This window comes from Myxine glutinosa, chromosome 12, assembly GCF_964187855.1.
Source record: "Myxine glutinosa chromosome 12, kmMyxGlut1.1, whole genome shotgun sequence".
Taxonomy (NCBI): domain Eukaryota; kingdom Metazoa; phylum Chordata; class Myxini; order Myxiniformes; family Myxinidae; genus Myxine; species Myxine glutinosa.
Genome location: NC_136272.1, coordinates 493,731 through 511,860, shown reverse-complemented (window position 1 = coordinate 511,860; position 18,130 = coordinate 493,731). Strand labels below are relative to the sequence as shown.

At 44.2% G+C, this 18,130-nt stretch overlaps 1 protein-coding gene across 1 annotated transcript in view; it reads left to right on the top strand.

Moving 5' to 3' along the window:
* Positions 1-18,130, top strand: part of NOL8 (nucleolar protein 8) — a 197,451-nt gene that overhangs the window by 176,268 nt on the left and 3,053 nt on the right. Inside the window, exons 14-15 of the mRNA XM_068133382.2 lie at positions 17,319-17,380; positions 17,573-17,711. Of these exons, the coding sequence (XP_067989483.2) occupies positions 17,319-17,380; positions 17,573-17,711 (201 nt within the window). The remainder of the gene's footprint in view (positions 1-17,318; positions 17,381-17,572; positions 17,712-18,130) is intronic.

Here is an 18,130-nt window from a genome sequence, read left to right as displayed (position 1 = left end):
TTGAGTGATGTGTGGTGATTTGGGTGATGTGTGGTGATTTTGGTGATGTGTGGTGATTTGGGTGATGAGTGATGTGTGGTGATTTGGGTGATGTGTGGAAGATGAGTGATGTGTGGTGATTTGGGTGATGAGTGATGTGTGGATGATGAGTGATGTGTGGTGATTTGGGTGAATATGTGGAAGATGAGTGATGTGTGGTGATTTGGGTGATTGTGTGGTGATTTGGGTGATTATGTGGAAGATGAGTGATGTGTGGTGATTTGGGTGATTATGTGGAAGATGAGTGATGTGTGGTGATTTGGGTGATGTGTCGAAGATGAGTGAAGTGTGGTGATTTGGGTGATGTGTGGAAGATGAGTGAAGTGTGGTGATTTGGGTGATGTGTGGTGATTTGGGTGATGTGTGGAAGATGAGTGAAGTGTGGTGATTTGGGTGATTATGTGGAAGATGAGTGATGTGTGGTGATTTCGGTGATTATGTGGAAGATGAGTGATGTGTGGTGATTTGGGTGATTATGTGGAAGATGAGTGATGTGTGGTTATTTCGGTGATTGTGTGGAAGATGAGTGATGTGTGGTGATTTGGGTGATTATGTGGAAGATGAGTGATGTGTGGTGACTTGGGTGATTGTGTGGTGATTTGGGTGATTATGTGGAAGATGAGCGATTGTGTGGTGATTTGGGTGATTATGTGGAAGATGAGTGATGTGTGGTTATTTCGGTGATTATGTGGAAGATGAGTGATGTGTGGTGATTTGGGTGATTATGTGGAAGATGAGTGATGTGTGGTGATTTGTGTGATTGTGTGGTGATTTGGGTGATTATGTGGATGATGAGTGATGTGTGGTTATTTGGGTGATTATGTGGAAGATGAGTGATGTGTGGTTATTTCGGTGATTATGTGGAAGATGAGTGATGTGTGGTGATTTGGGTGATTATGTGGAAGATGAGTGATGTGTGGTGATTTGGGTGATTGTGTGGATGATGAGTGATGTGTGGTGATTTGGGTGATGTGTGGTGATTTGGGTGATTGTGTGGATGATGAGTGATGTGTGGTGATTTGGGTGATTGTGTGGATGATGAGTGATGTGTGGTGATTTGGGTGATTGTGTGGATGATGAGTGATGTGTGGTGATTTGGGTGATTGTGTGGATGATGAGTGATGTGTGGTGATTTGGGTGATGTGTGGTGATTTGGGTGATTGTGTGGATGATGTGATGTGTGGTGATTTGGGTGATGTGTGGAAGATGAGTGATGTGTGGATGATGAGTGATGTGTGGATGATGAGTGATTGTGTGGATGATGAGTGATGTGTGGATGATGAGTGATTGTGTGGAAGATGATTGATGTGTGGATGATGAGTGATTGTGTGGTGATTTGACTGATGTGTGGTGATTTGAGTGATTGTGTGGATGATAAGTGATGTGTGGATGATGAGTGATTGTGTGGTGATTTGACTGATGTGTGGTGATTTGAGTGATTGTGTGGATGATAAGTGATGTGTGGATGATGAGTGATTGTGTGGTGATTTGACTGATGTGTGGTGATTTGAGTGATTGTGTGGATGATAATTGATGTGTGGATGATGAGTGATTGTGTGGTGATTTGACTGATGTGTGGTGATTTGAGTGATTGTGTGGATGATGAGTGATGTGTGGTGATTTGAGTGATTGTGTGGAAGATGATTGATGTGTGGATGATTGATGTGTGGATGATGAGTGATTGTGTGGAAGATGATTGATGTGTGGATGATGAGTGATTGTGTGGAAGATGATTGATGTGTGGATGATGAGTGATTGTGTGGTGATTTGACTGATGTGTGGTGATTTGAGTGATTGTGTGGATGATAAGTGATGTGTGGATGATGAGTGATTGTTTGGAAAATGATTGATGTGTGGATGATGAGTGATGTGTGGTGATTTGAGTGATGTGTGGAAGATGAGTGGTGATTTGGGTGATTGTGTGGATGATGAGTGATGTGTGGTGATTTGAGTGATGTGTGGTGATTTGGGTGATGTGTGGTGATTTGGGTGATGTGTGGTGATTTTGGTGATGTGTGGTGATTTGGGTGATGAGTGATGTGTGGTGATTTGGGTGATGAGTGATGTGTGGTGATTTGGGTGATGTGTGGAAGATGAGTGATGTGTGGTGATTTGGGTGATGAGTGATGTGTGGTGATTTGGGTGAATATGTGGAAGATGAGTGATTGTGTGGTGATTTGGGTGATTGTGTGGTGATTTGGGTGATTATGTGGAAGATGAGTGATGTGTGGTGATTTGGGTGATGTGTCGAAGATGAGTGAAGTGTGGTGATTTGGGTGATGTGTGGAAGATGAGTGAAGTGTGGTGATTTGGGTGATGTGTGGTGATTTGGGTGATGTGTGGAAGATGAGTGAAGTGTGGTGATTTGGGTGATTATGTGGAAGATGAGTGATGTGTGGTGATTTGGGTGATTATGTGGAAGATGAGTGATGTGTGGTGATTTCGGTGATTATGTGGAAGATGAGTGATGTGTGGTGATTTGGGTGATTATGTGGAAGATGAGTGATGTGTGGTTATTTTGGTGATTATGTGGAAGATGAGCGATTGTGTGGTGATTTGGGTGATTATGTGGAAGATGAGTGATGTGTGGTTATTTCGGTGATTATGTGGAAGATGAGTGATGTGTGGTGATTTGGGTGATGTGTGGAAGATGAGTGATGTGTGGTGATTTGTGTGATTGTGTGGTGATTTGGGTGATTATGTGGATGATGAGTGATGTGTGGATGATGAGTGATGTGTGGATGATGAGTGATTGTGTGGAAGATGATTGATGTGTGGATGATGAGTGATTGTGTGGAAGATGATTGATGTGTGGATGATGAGTGATTGTGTGGTGATTTGACTGATGTGTGGTGATTTGAGTGGTTGTGTGGATGATAAGTGATGTGTGGATGATGAGTGATTGTTTGGAAAATGATTGATGTGTGGATGATGAGTGATGTGTGGTGATTTGAGTGATGTGTGGAAGATGAGTGGTGATTTGGGTGGTTGTGTGGATGATGAGTGATGTGTGGTGATTTGAGTGATGTGTGGTGATTTGGGTGATGTGTGGTGATTTGGGTGATGTGTGGTGATTTTGGTGATGTGTGGTGATTTGGGTGATGAGTGATGTGTGGTGATTTGGGTGATGTGTGGAAGATGAGTGATGTGTGGTGATTTGGGTGATGAGTGATGTGTGGTGATTTGGGTGAATATGTGGAAGATGAGTGATGTGTGGTGATTTGGGTGATTGTGTGGTGATTTGGGTGATTATGTGGAAGATGAGTGATGTGTGGTGATTTGGGTGATGTGTCGAAGATGAGTGAAGTGTGGTGATTTGGGTGATGTGTGGAAGATGAGTGAAGTGTGGTGATTTGGGTGATGTGTGGTGATTTGGGTGATGTGTGGAAGATGAGTGAAGTGTGGTGATTTGGGTGATTATGTGGAAGATGAGTGATGTGTGGTGATTTCGGTGATTATGTGGAAGATGTGTGGTGATTTGGGTGATTATGTGGAAGATGAGTGATGTGTGGTTATTTTGGTGATTATGTGGAAGATGAGCGATTGTGTGGTGATTTGGGTGATTATGTGGAAGATGAGTGATGTGTGGTTATTTCGGTGATTATGTGTAAGATGAGTGATGTGTGGTGATTTGGGTGATGTGTGGTGATTTGGGTGATTATGTGGGTGATGAGTGATGTGTGGTGATTTGGGTGATGTGTGGAAGATGAGTGATGTGTGGTGATTTTGGTGATTTGGGTGATGTGTGGAAGATGAGTGATGTGTGGATGATGAGTGATTGTGTGGATGATGAGTGATGTGTGGATGATGAGTGATTGTGTGGAAGATGATTGATGTGTGGATGATGAGTGATTGTGTGGAAGATGATTGATGTGTGGATGATGATTGATGTGTGGATGATGAGTGATTGTGTGGAAGATGATTGATGTGTGGATGATGAGTGATTGTGTGGAAGATGAGTGATTGTGTGGAAGATGATTGATGTGTGGATGATGAGTGATGTGTGGATGATGAGTGATGTGTGGATGATGAGTGATTGTGTGGAAGATGAGTGATGTGTGGTGATTTGGGTGATGTGTGGTGATTTGGGTGATGTGTGGTGATTTGGGTGATGTGTGGAAGATGAGTGATGTGTGGATGATGAGTGATGTGTGGATGATGAGTGATTGTGTGGATGATGAGTGATGTGTGGATGATGAGTGATTGTGTGGATGATGATTGATGTGTGGATGATGAGTGATTGTGTGGAAGATGATTGATGTGTGGATGATGAGTGATTGTGTGGAAGATGATTGATGTGTGGATGATGAGTGATTGTGTGGATGATGAGTGATGTGTGGATGATGAGTGATTGTGTGGAAGATGATTGATGTGTGGATGATGAGTGATTGTGTGGAAGATGATTGATGTGTGGATGATGAGTGATTGTGTGGAAGATGATTGATGTGTGGATGATGATTGATGTGTGGATGATGAGTGATGTGTGGAAGATGATTGATGTGTGGATGATGAGTGATTGTGTGGATGATGAGTGATTGTGTGGATGATGAGTGATGTGTGGATGATGAGTGATTGTGTGGAAGATGATTGATGTGTGGATGATGAGTGATTGTGTGGTGATTTGACTGATGTGTGGTGATTTGAGTGATGTGTGGTGATTTGAGTGATTGTGTGGATGATAAGTGATGTGTGGATGATGAGTGATTGTGTGGTGATTTGAGTGATTGTGTGGATGATAAGTGATGTGTGGATGATGAGTGATTGTGTGGTGATTTGACTGATGTGTGGTGATTTGAGTGATGTGTGGATGATGAGTGATTGTGTGGTGATTTGACTGATGTGTGGTGATTTGAGTGATTGTGTGGATGATAATTGATGTGTGGATGATGAGTGATTGTGTGGTGATTTGACTGATGTGTGGTGATGTGAGTGATTGTGTGGATGATAAGTGATGTGTGGATGATGAGTGATGTGTGGTGATTTGAGTGATTGTGTGGAAGATTATTGATGTGTGGATGATGAGTGATTGTGTGGTGATTTGACTGATGTGTGGTGATTTGAGTGATTGTGTGGAAGATGATTGATGTGTGGATGATGAGTGATTGTGTGGAAGATGATTGATGTGTGGATGATGAGTGATTGTGTGGAAGATGATTGATGTGTGGATGATGAGTGATGTGTGGTGATTTGAGTGATGTGTGGAAGATGAGGGAGTGGTGATTTGAGTGATTGTGTGGATGATGAGTGATTGTGTGGATGATGAGTGATGTGTGGTGATTTGAGTGATGTGTGGTTATTTGGGTGATGTGTGGAAGATGAGTGATGTGTGGTGATTTGAGTGATTGTGTGGAAGATGATTGATGTGTGGTGATTTGGGTGATTGTGTGGTGATTTGAGTGATGTGTGGATGATGAGTGATGTGTGGATGATGAGTGATGTGTGGTGATTTGGGTGATGTGTGGTGATTTGGGTGATGTGTGGTGATTTGGGTGATGTGTGGTGATTTGGGTGATGTGTGGTGATTTGAGTGATGTGTGGTGATTTGAGTGATTGTGTGGTGATTTGAGTGATGTGTGGTTATGTGGATGATGAGTGATGTGTGGTGATTTGGGAGATTATGTGGATGATGAGTGATGTGTGGTTATTTGGGTGATTGTGTGGAAGATGAGTGATGTGTGGTGATTTGGGTGATGTGTGGAAGATGAGTGATGTGTGGATGATGAGTGATTGTGTGGAAGATGAGTGATGTGTGGTGATTTCGGTGATTGTGTGGATGATGAGGGTGATGTGTGGTGATTTGGGTGATTATGTGGATGATGAGTGATGTGTGGTTATTTGGGTGATTGTGTGGAAGATGAGTGATGTGTGGTGATTTGGGTGATGTGTGGAAGATGAGTGATGTGTGGTGATTTCGGTGATTGTGTGGAAGATGAGTGATGTGTGGTGATTTGGGTGATTATGTGGAAGATGAGTGATGTGTGGTGATTTCGGTGATTATGTGGATGATGAGTGATGTGTGGTGATTTGGGTGATGTGTGGAAGATGAGTGATGTGTGGTGGTTTGGGTGATGTGTGGATGATGAGTGACATGTGGTTATTTGGGTGATGTGTGGAAGATGAGTGATGTGTGGTGATTTGGGTGATTGTGTGGAAGTCAAGTGACGTGTGGTGATTTGGGTGATTATGTGGAAGATGAGTGACGTGTGGTGATTTGGGTGATTATGTGGAAGATGAGTGATTATGTGGAAGATGAGAGGGAGTGGTGATTTGAGTGATGTGTGGAAGATGAGAGGGAGTGGTGATTTGGGTGATTGTGTGGATGATGAGTGATGTGTGGTTATTTGGGTGATGTGTGGAAGATGAGTGATGTGTGGATGATGAGTGATGTGTGGTGATTTGGGTGATTATGTGGAAGATGAGTGATGTGTGGTGATTTGGGTGATTGTGTGGATGATGAGTGATGTGTGGTGATTTGGGTGATTGTGTGGAAGTCGAGTGATGTGTGGTGATTTGGGTGATGTGTGGAAGATGAGTGATGTGTGGTGATTTGGGTGATTATGTGGAAGATGAGGGAGTGGTGATTTGAGTGATTGTGTGGATGATGAGTGATGTGTGGTGATTTGAGTGATGTGTGGTTATTTGGGTGATGTGTGGAAGATGAGTGATGTGTGGTGATTTGAGTGATTGTGTGGAAGATGATTGATGTGTGGTGATTTGGGTGATTGTGTGGAAGATGAGTGATGTGTGGTGATTTGAGTGATGTGTGGTGATTTGGGTGATGTGTGGTGATTTCGGCGATTGTGTGGAAGATGAGTGATGTGTGATGATTTGGGTGATGTGTGGTGATTTGGGTGATTGTGTGGAAGATGAGTGATGTGTGGTGATTTGGGTGATTGTGTGGATGATGAGTGATGTGTGGTGATTTGGGTGATTGTGTGGAAGATGAGTGATGTGTGGTGATTTGCGTGATTGTGTGGAAGATGAATGATGTGTGGTGATTTGAGTGATTGTGTGGATGATGAGTGATTGTGTGGATGATGAGTTATGTGAGATGATTTGAGTTATGTGAGATGATTTGAGTGATGTGTGGAAGATGAGTGATGTGTGGTGATTTGAGTGATGTGTGGTGATTTGGGTGATTGTGTGGAAGATGAGTGATGTGTGGTGATTTGCGTGATTGTGTGGAAGATGAGTGATGTGTGGTGATTTGGGTTATTGTGTGGATGATGAGTGATGTGTGGTGATTTGGGTGATTGTGTGGAAGATGAGTGATGTGTGGTGATTTGGGTGATGTGTGGTGATTTGGGTGATTGTGTGGAAGATGTGTGTTGATTTGGGTGATGTGTGGTGATTTGGGTGATTGTGTGGAAGATGTGTGGTGATTTGGGTGACGTGTGGTGATTTGGGTGATTGTGTGGAAGATGTGTGGTGATGTGTGGTGATTTGGGTGATGTGTGGTGATTTGGGTGACGTGTGGTGATTTGGGTGATTGTGTGGATGATGAGTGATGTGTGGTGATTTGAGTGATTGTGTGGATGATGAGTGATGTGTGGATGATGAGTGATTGTGTGGATGATGAGTGATGTGTGGATGATGAGTGATTGTGTGGAAGATGATTAATGTGTGGATGATGAGTGATTGTGTGGAAGATGATTGATGTGTGGATGATGAGTGATTGTGTGGATGATGAGTGATGTGTGGATGATGAGTGATTGTGTGGATGATTAGTGATGTGTGGATGATGAGTGATTGTGTGGATGATGAGTGATGTGTGGATGATGAATGATTGTGTGGAAGATGATTGATGTGTGGATGATGAGTGATTGTGTGGATGATGAGTGATTGTGTGGATGATGAGTGATTGTGTGGATGATGAGTGATGTGTGGATGATGAGTGATTGTGTGGAAGATGATTGATGTGTGGAAGATGATTGATGTGTGGATGATGAGTGATGTGTGGATGATGGGTGATGTGTGGTGATTTCGATGTGTGGTGATTTGAGTGATTGTGTGGAAGATGAGAGGGAGTGGTGACCTTTTTTTTTTTTTTTTTTTCTTCTTTTTTTTGTATACAAGATCGAGGCTCGTGAAAGAGCGAACATTAATCACACAGAAAGACAAACCGACACATAAAACATATAACATCGGGAGCGGTAGACAAGATGGGGAGAGAGGGGGAAGGACACAAACACAACATTTGAGAGCAGGGACCGAGAGACATGGAGACATCGAGAGATCTGAGAGAGGGCGAGGGCTTTGGGGGGGGGGGGGGGGGCATGGGAAGGGGGCGGTGGGAGAGGTATAAAACATATGGACACTGCCAGGACTTCCAGGAAAGAAGTTGGAATTTCAAACAAGGTGGATCTGGGGTGAATTAGCGGGGGTAGAAAAGATCAAGGTTTTGGATGGGGGAAGATAAGAGATGGTGGTGAACAGCTGTTTTAAAGACCTGGAGGGAGGAGTGGGATTGAAGGGAGTGAGGGAGTTTGTTCCAGAGGCGGGAGAAAAGAGGAATGAAAGAGTGAAGGTGAGCAGAGAGCCGAGATTTCGGCAGTTTAACCATCAGAGGGTTGCTGGCAGATCTTGTGCGACCTGTAGGAATATTTGGGGGACAGAGCACAGAGAGAGCTGGGGGTGCAAGGCCGGAGAGGAGTCGGTAGAAGACAGAAAGACCACCAACCTGCCTGCGGTGAGTGAGTGAAAGGCCCTCAGAGATAGCTTCATTGTGAGAGATTCCAATAATTCTGAAAGCTTTGGTTTCAACAGCGTGAAGCCGAGCTAGGTGTGAGGCAGGAGCACCGGCCCATAGGGGAGAACAGTATTCCATTGAGCTGCGGATGAAAGCCTTGTATGTGGTGAGGAGCTCAGGTGTGCCGAGGAAGGACTTCGCACGACGGAGGATGCCCAGTCGGCGACTGGCTTTGGAGGCCAGCTTGGAAATGTGGTTTTCCCAAGAAAGATCATGGCAGATAGTGAGACCCAAAATCTTGAGCGACAGAACTTCTTGGAGAGGATTGTTGAGAAAGTCGATGGGAGGGTTGTCCAGTCGATCTTTTCGGAGAGACATAGTAAGAGTGTGAGATTTGTCAGGATTGAAAGACATGTTCCACTTGTTTGACCAGTCTGTGATTTTGTCCAGGTCTTCAGAGAGTGAGGAGGCAGCAGACTGCCGATCTGAGGGAAGAGGAATGGAGCGGCAGAGAGTGGAGTCATCAGCAAAGAGATAGAGAGGATTTTCGAGAGAGTCAGAGAGATCATTGATGAAGACCAGAAAAAGCACGGGGCCCAGAACACTGCCTTGGGGAACTCCAGCCTGAACAGGAAGAGGAGATGAGAGAAACCCATTCAGGGCCACACGTTGACGACGACTAGAGAGGAAGTCCGCCAGCCATGCGTGGAGATTTCCATGGATACCAAAGGAGGAGAGTTTGGTGAGCAGAGCGGGGTGCCAGACCGTGTCGAAGGCACGTGATATGTCGAGGGAGACAGCTCTAATTTCCTGTTTGGCATTGAGGACCTCCATCCATTGTTGAGACAGCAGAAGCAGCATGTCCAGAGTAGAGTGACCTGGTCTGAAACCAAATTGATGATCAGAGATCAAGCCATTGGAGAAGAGGAAAGATTTCATATCCGAAGCAATGATGGATTCCATGACTTTGCTGATAATTGGGAGAAGGCTGATTGGTCTGTAGTTGCTAGGATCTGTTTTTGCACCTTTTTTGTGCAAAGCGGTGATGTTGGCTGATTTCCAAGCAGATGGCAGTTGACCTTGAGCAAAAGAGAGGGTGAAGAGAACAGAGAGAGGGTGAGATAGAGCAGCAGAGCAGGATTTTAGGACCCGTGGGCTGATGCCGTCGGGTCCAGTTGCAGAATCAGAGTCGAGGGTTGACAGAAACTTTTCCACCTTGTCAGGAGGAAAGGACACGGAGTCCAGGAGCAGCAGGGTACGACTGGGTATGGTGGGTACAGAGAGGGATGGGTTTGGGACACAAGATTTAGAGGCAAACACAGAGTTGAGGCATTCAGCTTTTTCACGTGCGGAGTCAGCTGTGTAGCCGTTTGAGGTAAGGGAGGGGATGGAGGGGGAACAAACACCAGAAACGGATTTGACCAGACGCCACCAGGATTTGGAAGAGGGAGACAGATAAGAGAGTTGGGTCTTGAGAACGGAGAGATATTGTTTCCTGGCTCTCCTGAGGGTGGGACACACACTTGTTTCGGGCTTTCTGAAAGGAAATGAGATTGCCTTCCGTTGGATTTGCTTTCCAGGAGACGAAGGCAAGTTGTTTCTGGGCAACAACTTGCCTTCTGGGTTGTTTCTGGGTTGTTTCTGTTGAGTGATTATGTGGATGATGAGTGATCTGTGGTGATTTGAGTGATGTGTGGTTATTTGGGTGATGTGTGGAAGATGAGACGGAGTGGTGATTTGAGTGATTGTGTGGAAGATGATTGATGTGTGGTGATTTGGGTGATTTTGTGGAAGATGAGTGATGTGTGGTGATTTGGGTGATTGTGTGGTGATTTGGGTGATTGTGTGGAAGATGAGTGATGTGTGGTGATTTGAGTGATGTGTGGTGATTTGGGTGATGTGTGGTGATTTCGGTGATTGTGTGGAAGATGAGTGATGTGTGGTGATTTGAGTGATTGTGTGGAAGATGAGAGGGAGTGGTGATTTGAGTGATTGTGTGGATGATGAGTGATGTGTGGTGATTTGAGTGATGTGTGGTTATTTGGCTGATGTGTGGAAGATGAGACGGAGTGGTGATTTGAGTGATTATGTGGAAGATCATTGATGTGTGGTGATTTGGGTGATTGTGTGGAAGATGAGTGATGTGTGGTGATTTGAGTGATGTGTGGTGATTTGGGTGATTGTGTGGAAGATGTGTGGTGATTTGGGTGATTGTGTGGAAGATGAGTGATGAATGGTGATTTGAGTGATTGTGTGGATGATGAGTTATGTGAGGTGATTTGAGTGGTGTGGAAGATGAGTGATGTGTGGTGATTTGAGTGATGTGTGGTGATTTCGGTGATAGTGTGGAAGATGAGTGATGTGTGGTGATTTGGGTGATTGTGTGGAAGATGAGTGATGTGTGGTGATTTGCGTGATTGTGTGGAAGATGAGTGATGTGTGGTGATTTGGGTGATGTGTGGATGATGAGTGATGTGTGGTGATTTGGGTTATTGTGTGGATGATGAGTGATGTGTGGTGATTTGGGTGATTGTGTGGAAGATGAGTGATGTGTGGTGATTTTGGTGATGTGTGGTGATTTGGGTGATTGTGTGGAAGGGTATTTCTGTCTTCTACAGACTCCTCTCCAGCCTTGCTCCCCCAGCTCTCTCTGTGCTCTGTCCCCCCAATATTCCTTCAGGTCGCACAAGATCTGCCTGCAACCCTCTTCTGGTTAAACTGCCAAAGTCTAGGCTCTCTGCTCACCTTCGCACTTTCGTTCCCCTTTTCTCCCGCCTCTGGAGCAAACTCCCCCACTCCCTTCGATCCCACTCCTCCCTCCAGGTCTTTGGGGCGGCTGTTCACCACCATCTCTTATCTTCCCCCATCGAAAACCTTGATCTTTTCTACCCCCGGTAATTCACCCCAGAGTCCTTGCAGTGTTCATATGTTTTAATCCTCTCCCACCTCCCCCCCAAGTCCTCCCGATGTCCCTGCTCTCAAATGTTGTATTTGTGTCCTTCCCCCTCTCTTTTGTGTCCTTCCCCCTCTCTCCCCATCTTGTCTACCGCTCCCCTTGTTTTTTGTGTTTTGTGTGTCGGTTTGTGTGATTAATGTTAGCTCTTTCACGAGCCTCGATCTTGTATACAAAAAAAAAAAAAAAAAAAAAATTGTGTGGAAGATGTGTGGTGATTTGGGTGATGTGTGGTGATTTGGGTGATTGTGTGGATGATGAGTGATGTGTGGATGATGAGTGATTGTGTGGATGATGAGTGATTGTGTGGAAGATGATTGATGTGTGGATGATGAGTGATTGTGTGGAATATGATTGATGTGTGGATGATGAGTGATTGTGTGGAAGATGATTGATGTGTGGATGATGAGTGATGTGTGATGATTTGAGTGATTGTGTGGATGATGAGTGATTGTGTGGTGAATTGAGTGATGTGTGGTGATTTCGGTGATTGTGTGGAAGATGAGTGATGTGTGGTGATTGGAGTGATGTGTGGATGATGAGTGATGTGTGGTGATGAGTGATTGTGTGGAAGATGATTGATGTGTGGATGATGAGTGATGTGTGGATGATGAGTGATGTGTGGTGATTTGGGTGATGTGTGGTGATTTGGGTGATGTGTGGTTTGGGTGATTATGTGGAAGATGAGTGATGTGTGGTGATTTGAGTGATTGTGTGGAAGATGATTGATGTGTGGATGATGAGTGATTGTGTGGAATATGATTGATGTGTGGATGATGAGTGATTGTGTGGAAGATGATTGATGTGTGGATGATGAGTGATGTGTGATGATTTGAGTGATTGTGTGGATGATGAGTGATTGTGTGGTGATTTGAGTGATGTGTGGTGATTTCGGTGATGTGTGGTGATTTGAGTGATTATGTGGAAGATGAGTGATGTGTGGTGATTTGGGTGATGTGTGGTTTGGGTGATTATGTGGAAGATGAGTGATGTGTGGTGATTTGGGTGATGTGTGGTGATTTGGGTGATTGTGTGGAAGATGATTGATGTGTGGTGATTTGGGTGATGTGTGGTGATTTGAGTGATTATGTGGAAGATGAGTGATGTGTGGTGATTTGGGTGATGTGTGGTTTGGGTGATTATGTGGAAGATGAGTGATGTGTGGTGATTTGGGTGATGTGTGGTGATTTGGGTGATGTGTGGTGATTTGGGTGATTGTGTGGAAGATGAGTGATGTGTGGTGATTTGCGTGATTGTGTGGAAGATGAGTGATGTGTGGTGATTTGGGTGATGTGTGGTGATTTGAGTGATTATGTGGAAGATGAGTGATGTGTGGTGATTTGGGTGATTGTGTGGAAGATGATTGATGTGTGGTGATTTGGGTGATTGTGTGGAAGATGAGTGATGTGTGGTGATTTGGGTGATTGTGTGGAAGATGAGTGATGTGTGGTGATTTGGGTGATTGTGTGGAAGATGATTGATGTGTGGTGATTTGGGTGATGTGTGGTGATTTGAGTGATTGTGTGGAAGATGATTGATGTGTGGTGATTTGGGTGATTGTGTGGAAGATGAGTGATGTGTGGTGATTTGGGTGATTGTGTGGAAGATGAGTGATGTGTGGTGATTTGGGTGATGTGTGGTGATTTGAGTGATTGTGTGGAAGATGATTGATGTGTGGTGATTTGGGTGATTGTGTGGAAGATGATTGATGTGTGGTGATTTGGGTGATTGTGTGGATGATGAGTGATGTGTGGTGATTTTGGGTGATTGTGTGGATGATGAGTGATGTGTGGTGATTTGGGTGATGTGTGGTGATTTGAGTGATTGTGTGGAAGATGAGTGATGTGTGGACGATGAGTGATGTGTGGTGATTTGGGTGATTGTGTGGATGATGAGTGTTGTGTGGTGATTTGGGTGATTGTGTGGAAGATGAGTGATGTGTGGTGATTTGGGTGATGTGTGGTGATTTGAGTGATTGTGTGGAAGATGATTGATGTGTGGCGATTTGGGTGATTATGTGGAAGATGAGTGAAGTGTGGTGATTTGGGTGATGTGTGGTGATTTGAGTGATTGTGTGGAAGATGATTGATGTGTGGTGATTTGAGTGATTGTGTGGAAGATGATTGATGTGTGGTGATTTGGGTGATTATGTGGAAGATGAGTGAAGTGTGGTGATTTGGGTGATGTGTGGTGATTTGAGTGATTGTGTGGAAGATGATTGATGTGTGGTGATTTGAGTGATTGTGTGGAAGATGAGTGATGTGTGGTGATTTGGGTGATTGTGTGGTGATTTGGGTGATTGTGTGGCGATTTGAGTGATTGTGTGGAAGATGAGTGATGTGTGGTGATTTGAGTGATTGTGTGGCGATTTGAGTGATTGTGTGGAAGATGAGTGATGTGTGGTGATTTGAGTGATTGTGTGGAAGATGATTGATGTGTGGCGATTTGAGTGATTGTGTGGCGATTTGAGTGATTGTGTGGAAGATGATTGATGTGTGGCGATTTGAGTGATTGTGTGGCGATTTGAGTGATTGTGTGGAAGATGAGTGATGTGTGGTGATTTGAGTGATTGTGTGGCGATTTGAGTGATTGTGTGGAAGATGATTGATGTGTGGTGATTTGAGTGATTGTGTGGATGATGAGTGATTGTGTGGTGATTTGAGTGATGTGTGGTGATTTGGGTGATTGTGTGGAAGATGAGTGATGTGTGGTGATTTGAGTGATGTGTGGTGATTTGAGTGATTGTGTGGAAGATGATTGATGTGTGGTGATTTGGGTGATTATGTGGAAGATGAGTGATGTGTGGTGATTTTGGTGATTATGTGGAAGATGAGTGATGTGTGGTGATTTCGGTGATTGTGTGGAAGATGAGTGACAGGGTGAATGGCCAGTACATTATGGAAGGCCTTGCATCAAGCTTCCTGTTCACCATCGGGGGCCTCGGGTTTGGGATCCTCGAAGGCTCGAATGCCCCCGGCGTTCCTCGTCTCAACCGCTTGCTGCTCATGTTTCTCGGTTCCCTCTTCGTTCTGATCTCCTTCTTCACTGCCCGTGCCTTCATGGGCTTCAAACTGCCGTGAGTCAAAATGAGATCGTTTATCAATTCGCTTGGTCCGTGTTAACGATCTCAATCGGTTATTGTTTTTCCTGACCACTGTGAATCTTGCCGTGATCGAAGCTTAACATTTCTTATCGGACAATGAAAGCAGCATCTGATTGGGTAATTGTGAATACTGTAGAATTTGATGTTAAAAAAAAAAAAAATGCACCGGACAAAACGCTGGCCTTGAGTAAGCAAGCCACGTTTTATGGTTTATCATATTTATGGTTAAACTGCCAAAATCAAGACTCTCTGCTCACCTTCACTCCTTCATTCCTCTTTTCTCCCACCTCTGGAACAAACTCCCTCACTCTCTTCAATCCCACTCCACCCTCCAGGTCTTTAAAACAGCTGTTCACCACCATCACTTATCTTCCCCCATCCAAAACCTTGATCTTTTCTACCCCCGCTAATTTCACCCCAAATCCTACTTTTTTGAAATACCAACTTCTGTCCTGGAAGTCCTTGGTCTCCTTGTGTTTTATACCTCTCCCCCCTTCCCACGCCTCCTCCCCCCAAGCCCTCTCCCTCCCACACTTCTCCCTGCTCTCAAATGTTGTGTTTATGTGCTTCCCCATCTCTCCCCATCTTGTCTTCCGCTCCCTCTTTTGATATATTTTCTTTGTCTGGTTGATTTGTTTGTGAAATAAATGTTAGCTCTTTCACGAGCCTCGATTCAGTATACAAAAAAAAAAAAAAAAAAAAAAAAAAAAAAATAATGTGTGGTGATTTGAGTGATTGTGTGGAAGATGAGTGATGTGTGGTGATTTGGGTGATGTGTGGAAGATGAGTGATGTGTGGTGATTTGAGTGATTGTGTGGATGATGAGTGATTATGTGGAAGATGAGTGATGTGTGGTGATTTGAGTGATTGTGTGGATGATGAGTGATTATGTGGAAGATGAGTGATGTGTGGTGATTTCGGTGATTGTGTGGAAGATGAGTGATGTGTGGTGATTTGAGTGATTGTGTGGAAGATGAGTGATGTGTGGTGATTTGGATGATGTGTGGAAGATGAGTGAAGTGTGGTGATTTCGGTGATTATGTGGAAGATGAGTGATGTGTGGTGATTTGGGTGATTATGTGGAAGATGAGTGATGTGTGGTGATTTCGGTGATTGTGTGGAAGATGAGTGATGTGTGGTGATTTGAGTGATTGTGTGGAAGATGAGTGAAGTGTGGTGATTTCGGTGATTGTGTGGAAGATGAGTGATGTGTGGTGATTTGAGTGATTGTGTGGAAGATGAGTGATGTGTGGTGATTTGAGTGATTGTGTGGAAGATGAGTGATGTGTGGTGATTTGAGTGATTGTGTGGAAGATGAGTGAAGTGTGGTGATTTCGGTGATTGTGTGGAAGATGAGTGATGTGTGGTGATTTGAGTGATTGTGTGGAAGATGAGTGAAGTGTGGTGATTTCGGTGATTATGTGGAAGATGAGTGATGTGTGGTGATTTCGGTGATTGTGTGGAAGATGAGTGATGTGTGGTGATTTGAGTGATTGTGTGGAAGATGAGTGATGTGTGGTGATTTGGGTGATTATGTGGAAGATGAGTGATGTGTGGTGATTTCGGTGATTGTGTGGAAGATGAGTGATGTGTGGTGATTTGAGTGATTGTGTGGAAGATGAGTGATGTGTGGTGATTTGGATGATGTGTGGAAGATGAGTGAAGTGTGGTGATTTCGGTGATTATGTGGAAGATGAGTGATGTGTGGTGATTTGGGTGATTATGTGGAAGATGAGTGATGTGTGGTGATTTCGGTGATTGTGTGGAAGATGAGTGATGTGTGGTGATTTGAGTGATTGTGTGGAAGATGAGTGAAGTGTGGTGATTTCGGTGATTGTGTGGAAGATGAGTGATGTGTGGTGATTTGAGTGATTGTGTGGAAGATGAGTGATGTGTGGAAGATGAGAGGGAGTGGGCCCTTTCATGTGGACCGATTGGTGCTCTGATCGTGTGACCGCGCTGCTCCGACCAATGAGCAGGGAAGTGCGGGGTAGATTTGGGCCCCGTCTTGCGTTGGGAGGGGGGGGGGGGGGTAGAACCACCAGGAACAGGCATCGCAATTAGTTCCCCAGAAAGAGGGGCTTTAGTTTACGATCCCGACACATTGATTGGTAAGTCAAAAAAAAAAGCTTGGGTGTTTTGTTTTCCGAATGAATGAATGAAGAGATTAATTATCGATTGATTTTGTTTATCATGTTTCCATAGTGATATTTGTTTGGCATTGTTGGAAGTTTGTTGCAAAGGATGACGACTGGAACGATCCAGGGTTGATTTTGATTGTTTAGTTGATGTTGATAAAATGTTTGGACTTGTAACACGAGAGGCATTACTAAATGCGCAACCAATTTATTAACATTTGAACATGAAGTAGCTTCCAAAATATTTTTGAATAATTCACGACGTCCTTGTACGAGGTGTAAAGTGTTGATCGACTTGGGAATTTTAAAATTTGAATGCAATGATTTACCTTTTATGACTGTTCATCAAGGTGATGTTTTTAAAATTTAATTTCTCACTGTAACTTTCTTCCAAAGGCAAACTGGAATGGTGACCAAACCTCCGTTCTTCTTCTTTGCAAACGATCCCAGACTTCAAGGTGCGAAGCTGCTGAGAATCCTTTTTTTTTTTTTTGTGATGCCGTATATTTGCATTGGGAACACCACCGATATGAATGTACAAACGTTGTATATGGCAAGTGCCAAAGAGCTCACCTGCATTTTTGACTTATTTTGTTCCGCTGATATGTTTCTAACGCTAAACACTTTCCTTGTGAAAATCTGTCCAACAGAGGGCCCTGATTTATTCTGCCGCAAGGCAACGCCACAAAGAGTGGATGGCGAGTGGCAGGAGCTTGTGGTAACGCTGAGGGAGCACAGTCGGAAGCAGAGGCGCGAAGCAATAAGACACACACGGACTCGGCCACAATGGTGTGTGTGTGTGTGTGTGTGTGTGTGTGTGTGTGTGTGTGTGTGTGTGTGTGTGTGTGTGTGTGTGTGTGTGTGTGTGTGTGTGTGTGTGTGTGTGCGTGTGTGTGTGCGTGTGTGTGTGCGCGCGTCTGTTTTTTTTTTGTTTTGTTTTTTTTCTCCATTGGTGGTTTGACTGACTGCCTGGATGGAAACAAGGTTGTCTACTGATGTAGGTAATCAATTGATGTGGATACATGGTCGAGGTTATGGATCTTCTGATGTAGGTAAACTACTGATGTGGATCCATGACCGAGGTTGTGGATCTGCTGATGTCGGTGATTTACTGATGTAGATCCATGGTCGAGGTTTCGATCTGCTAATGTGGATCCATGGTCGAAGTTATGGATCGACTGATGCAGGTAATCTATTGATGTGGATCC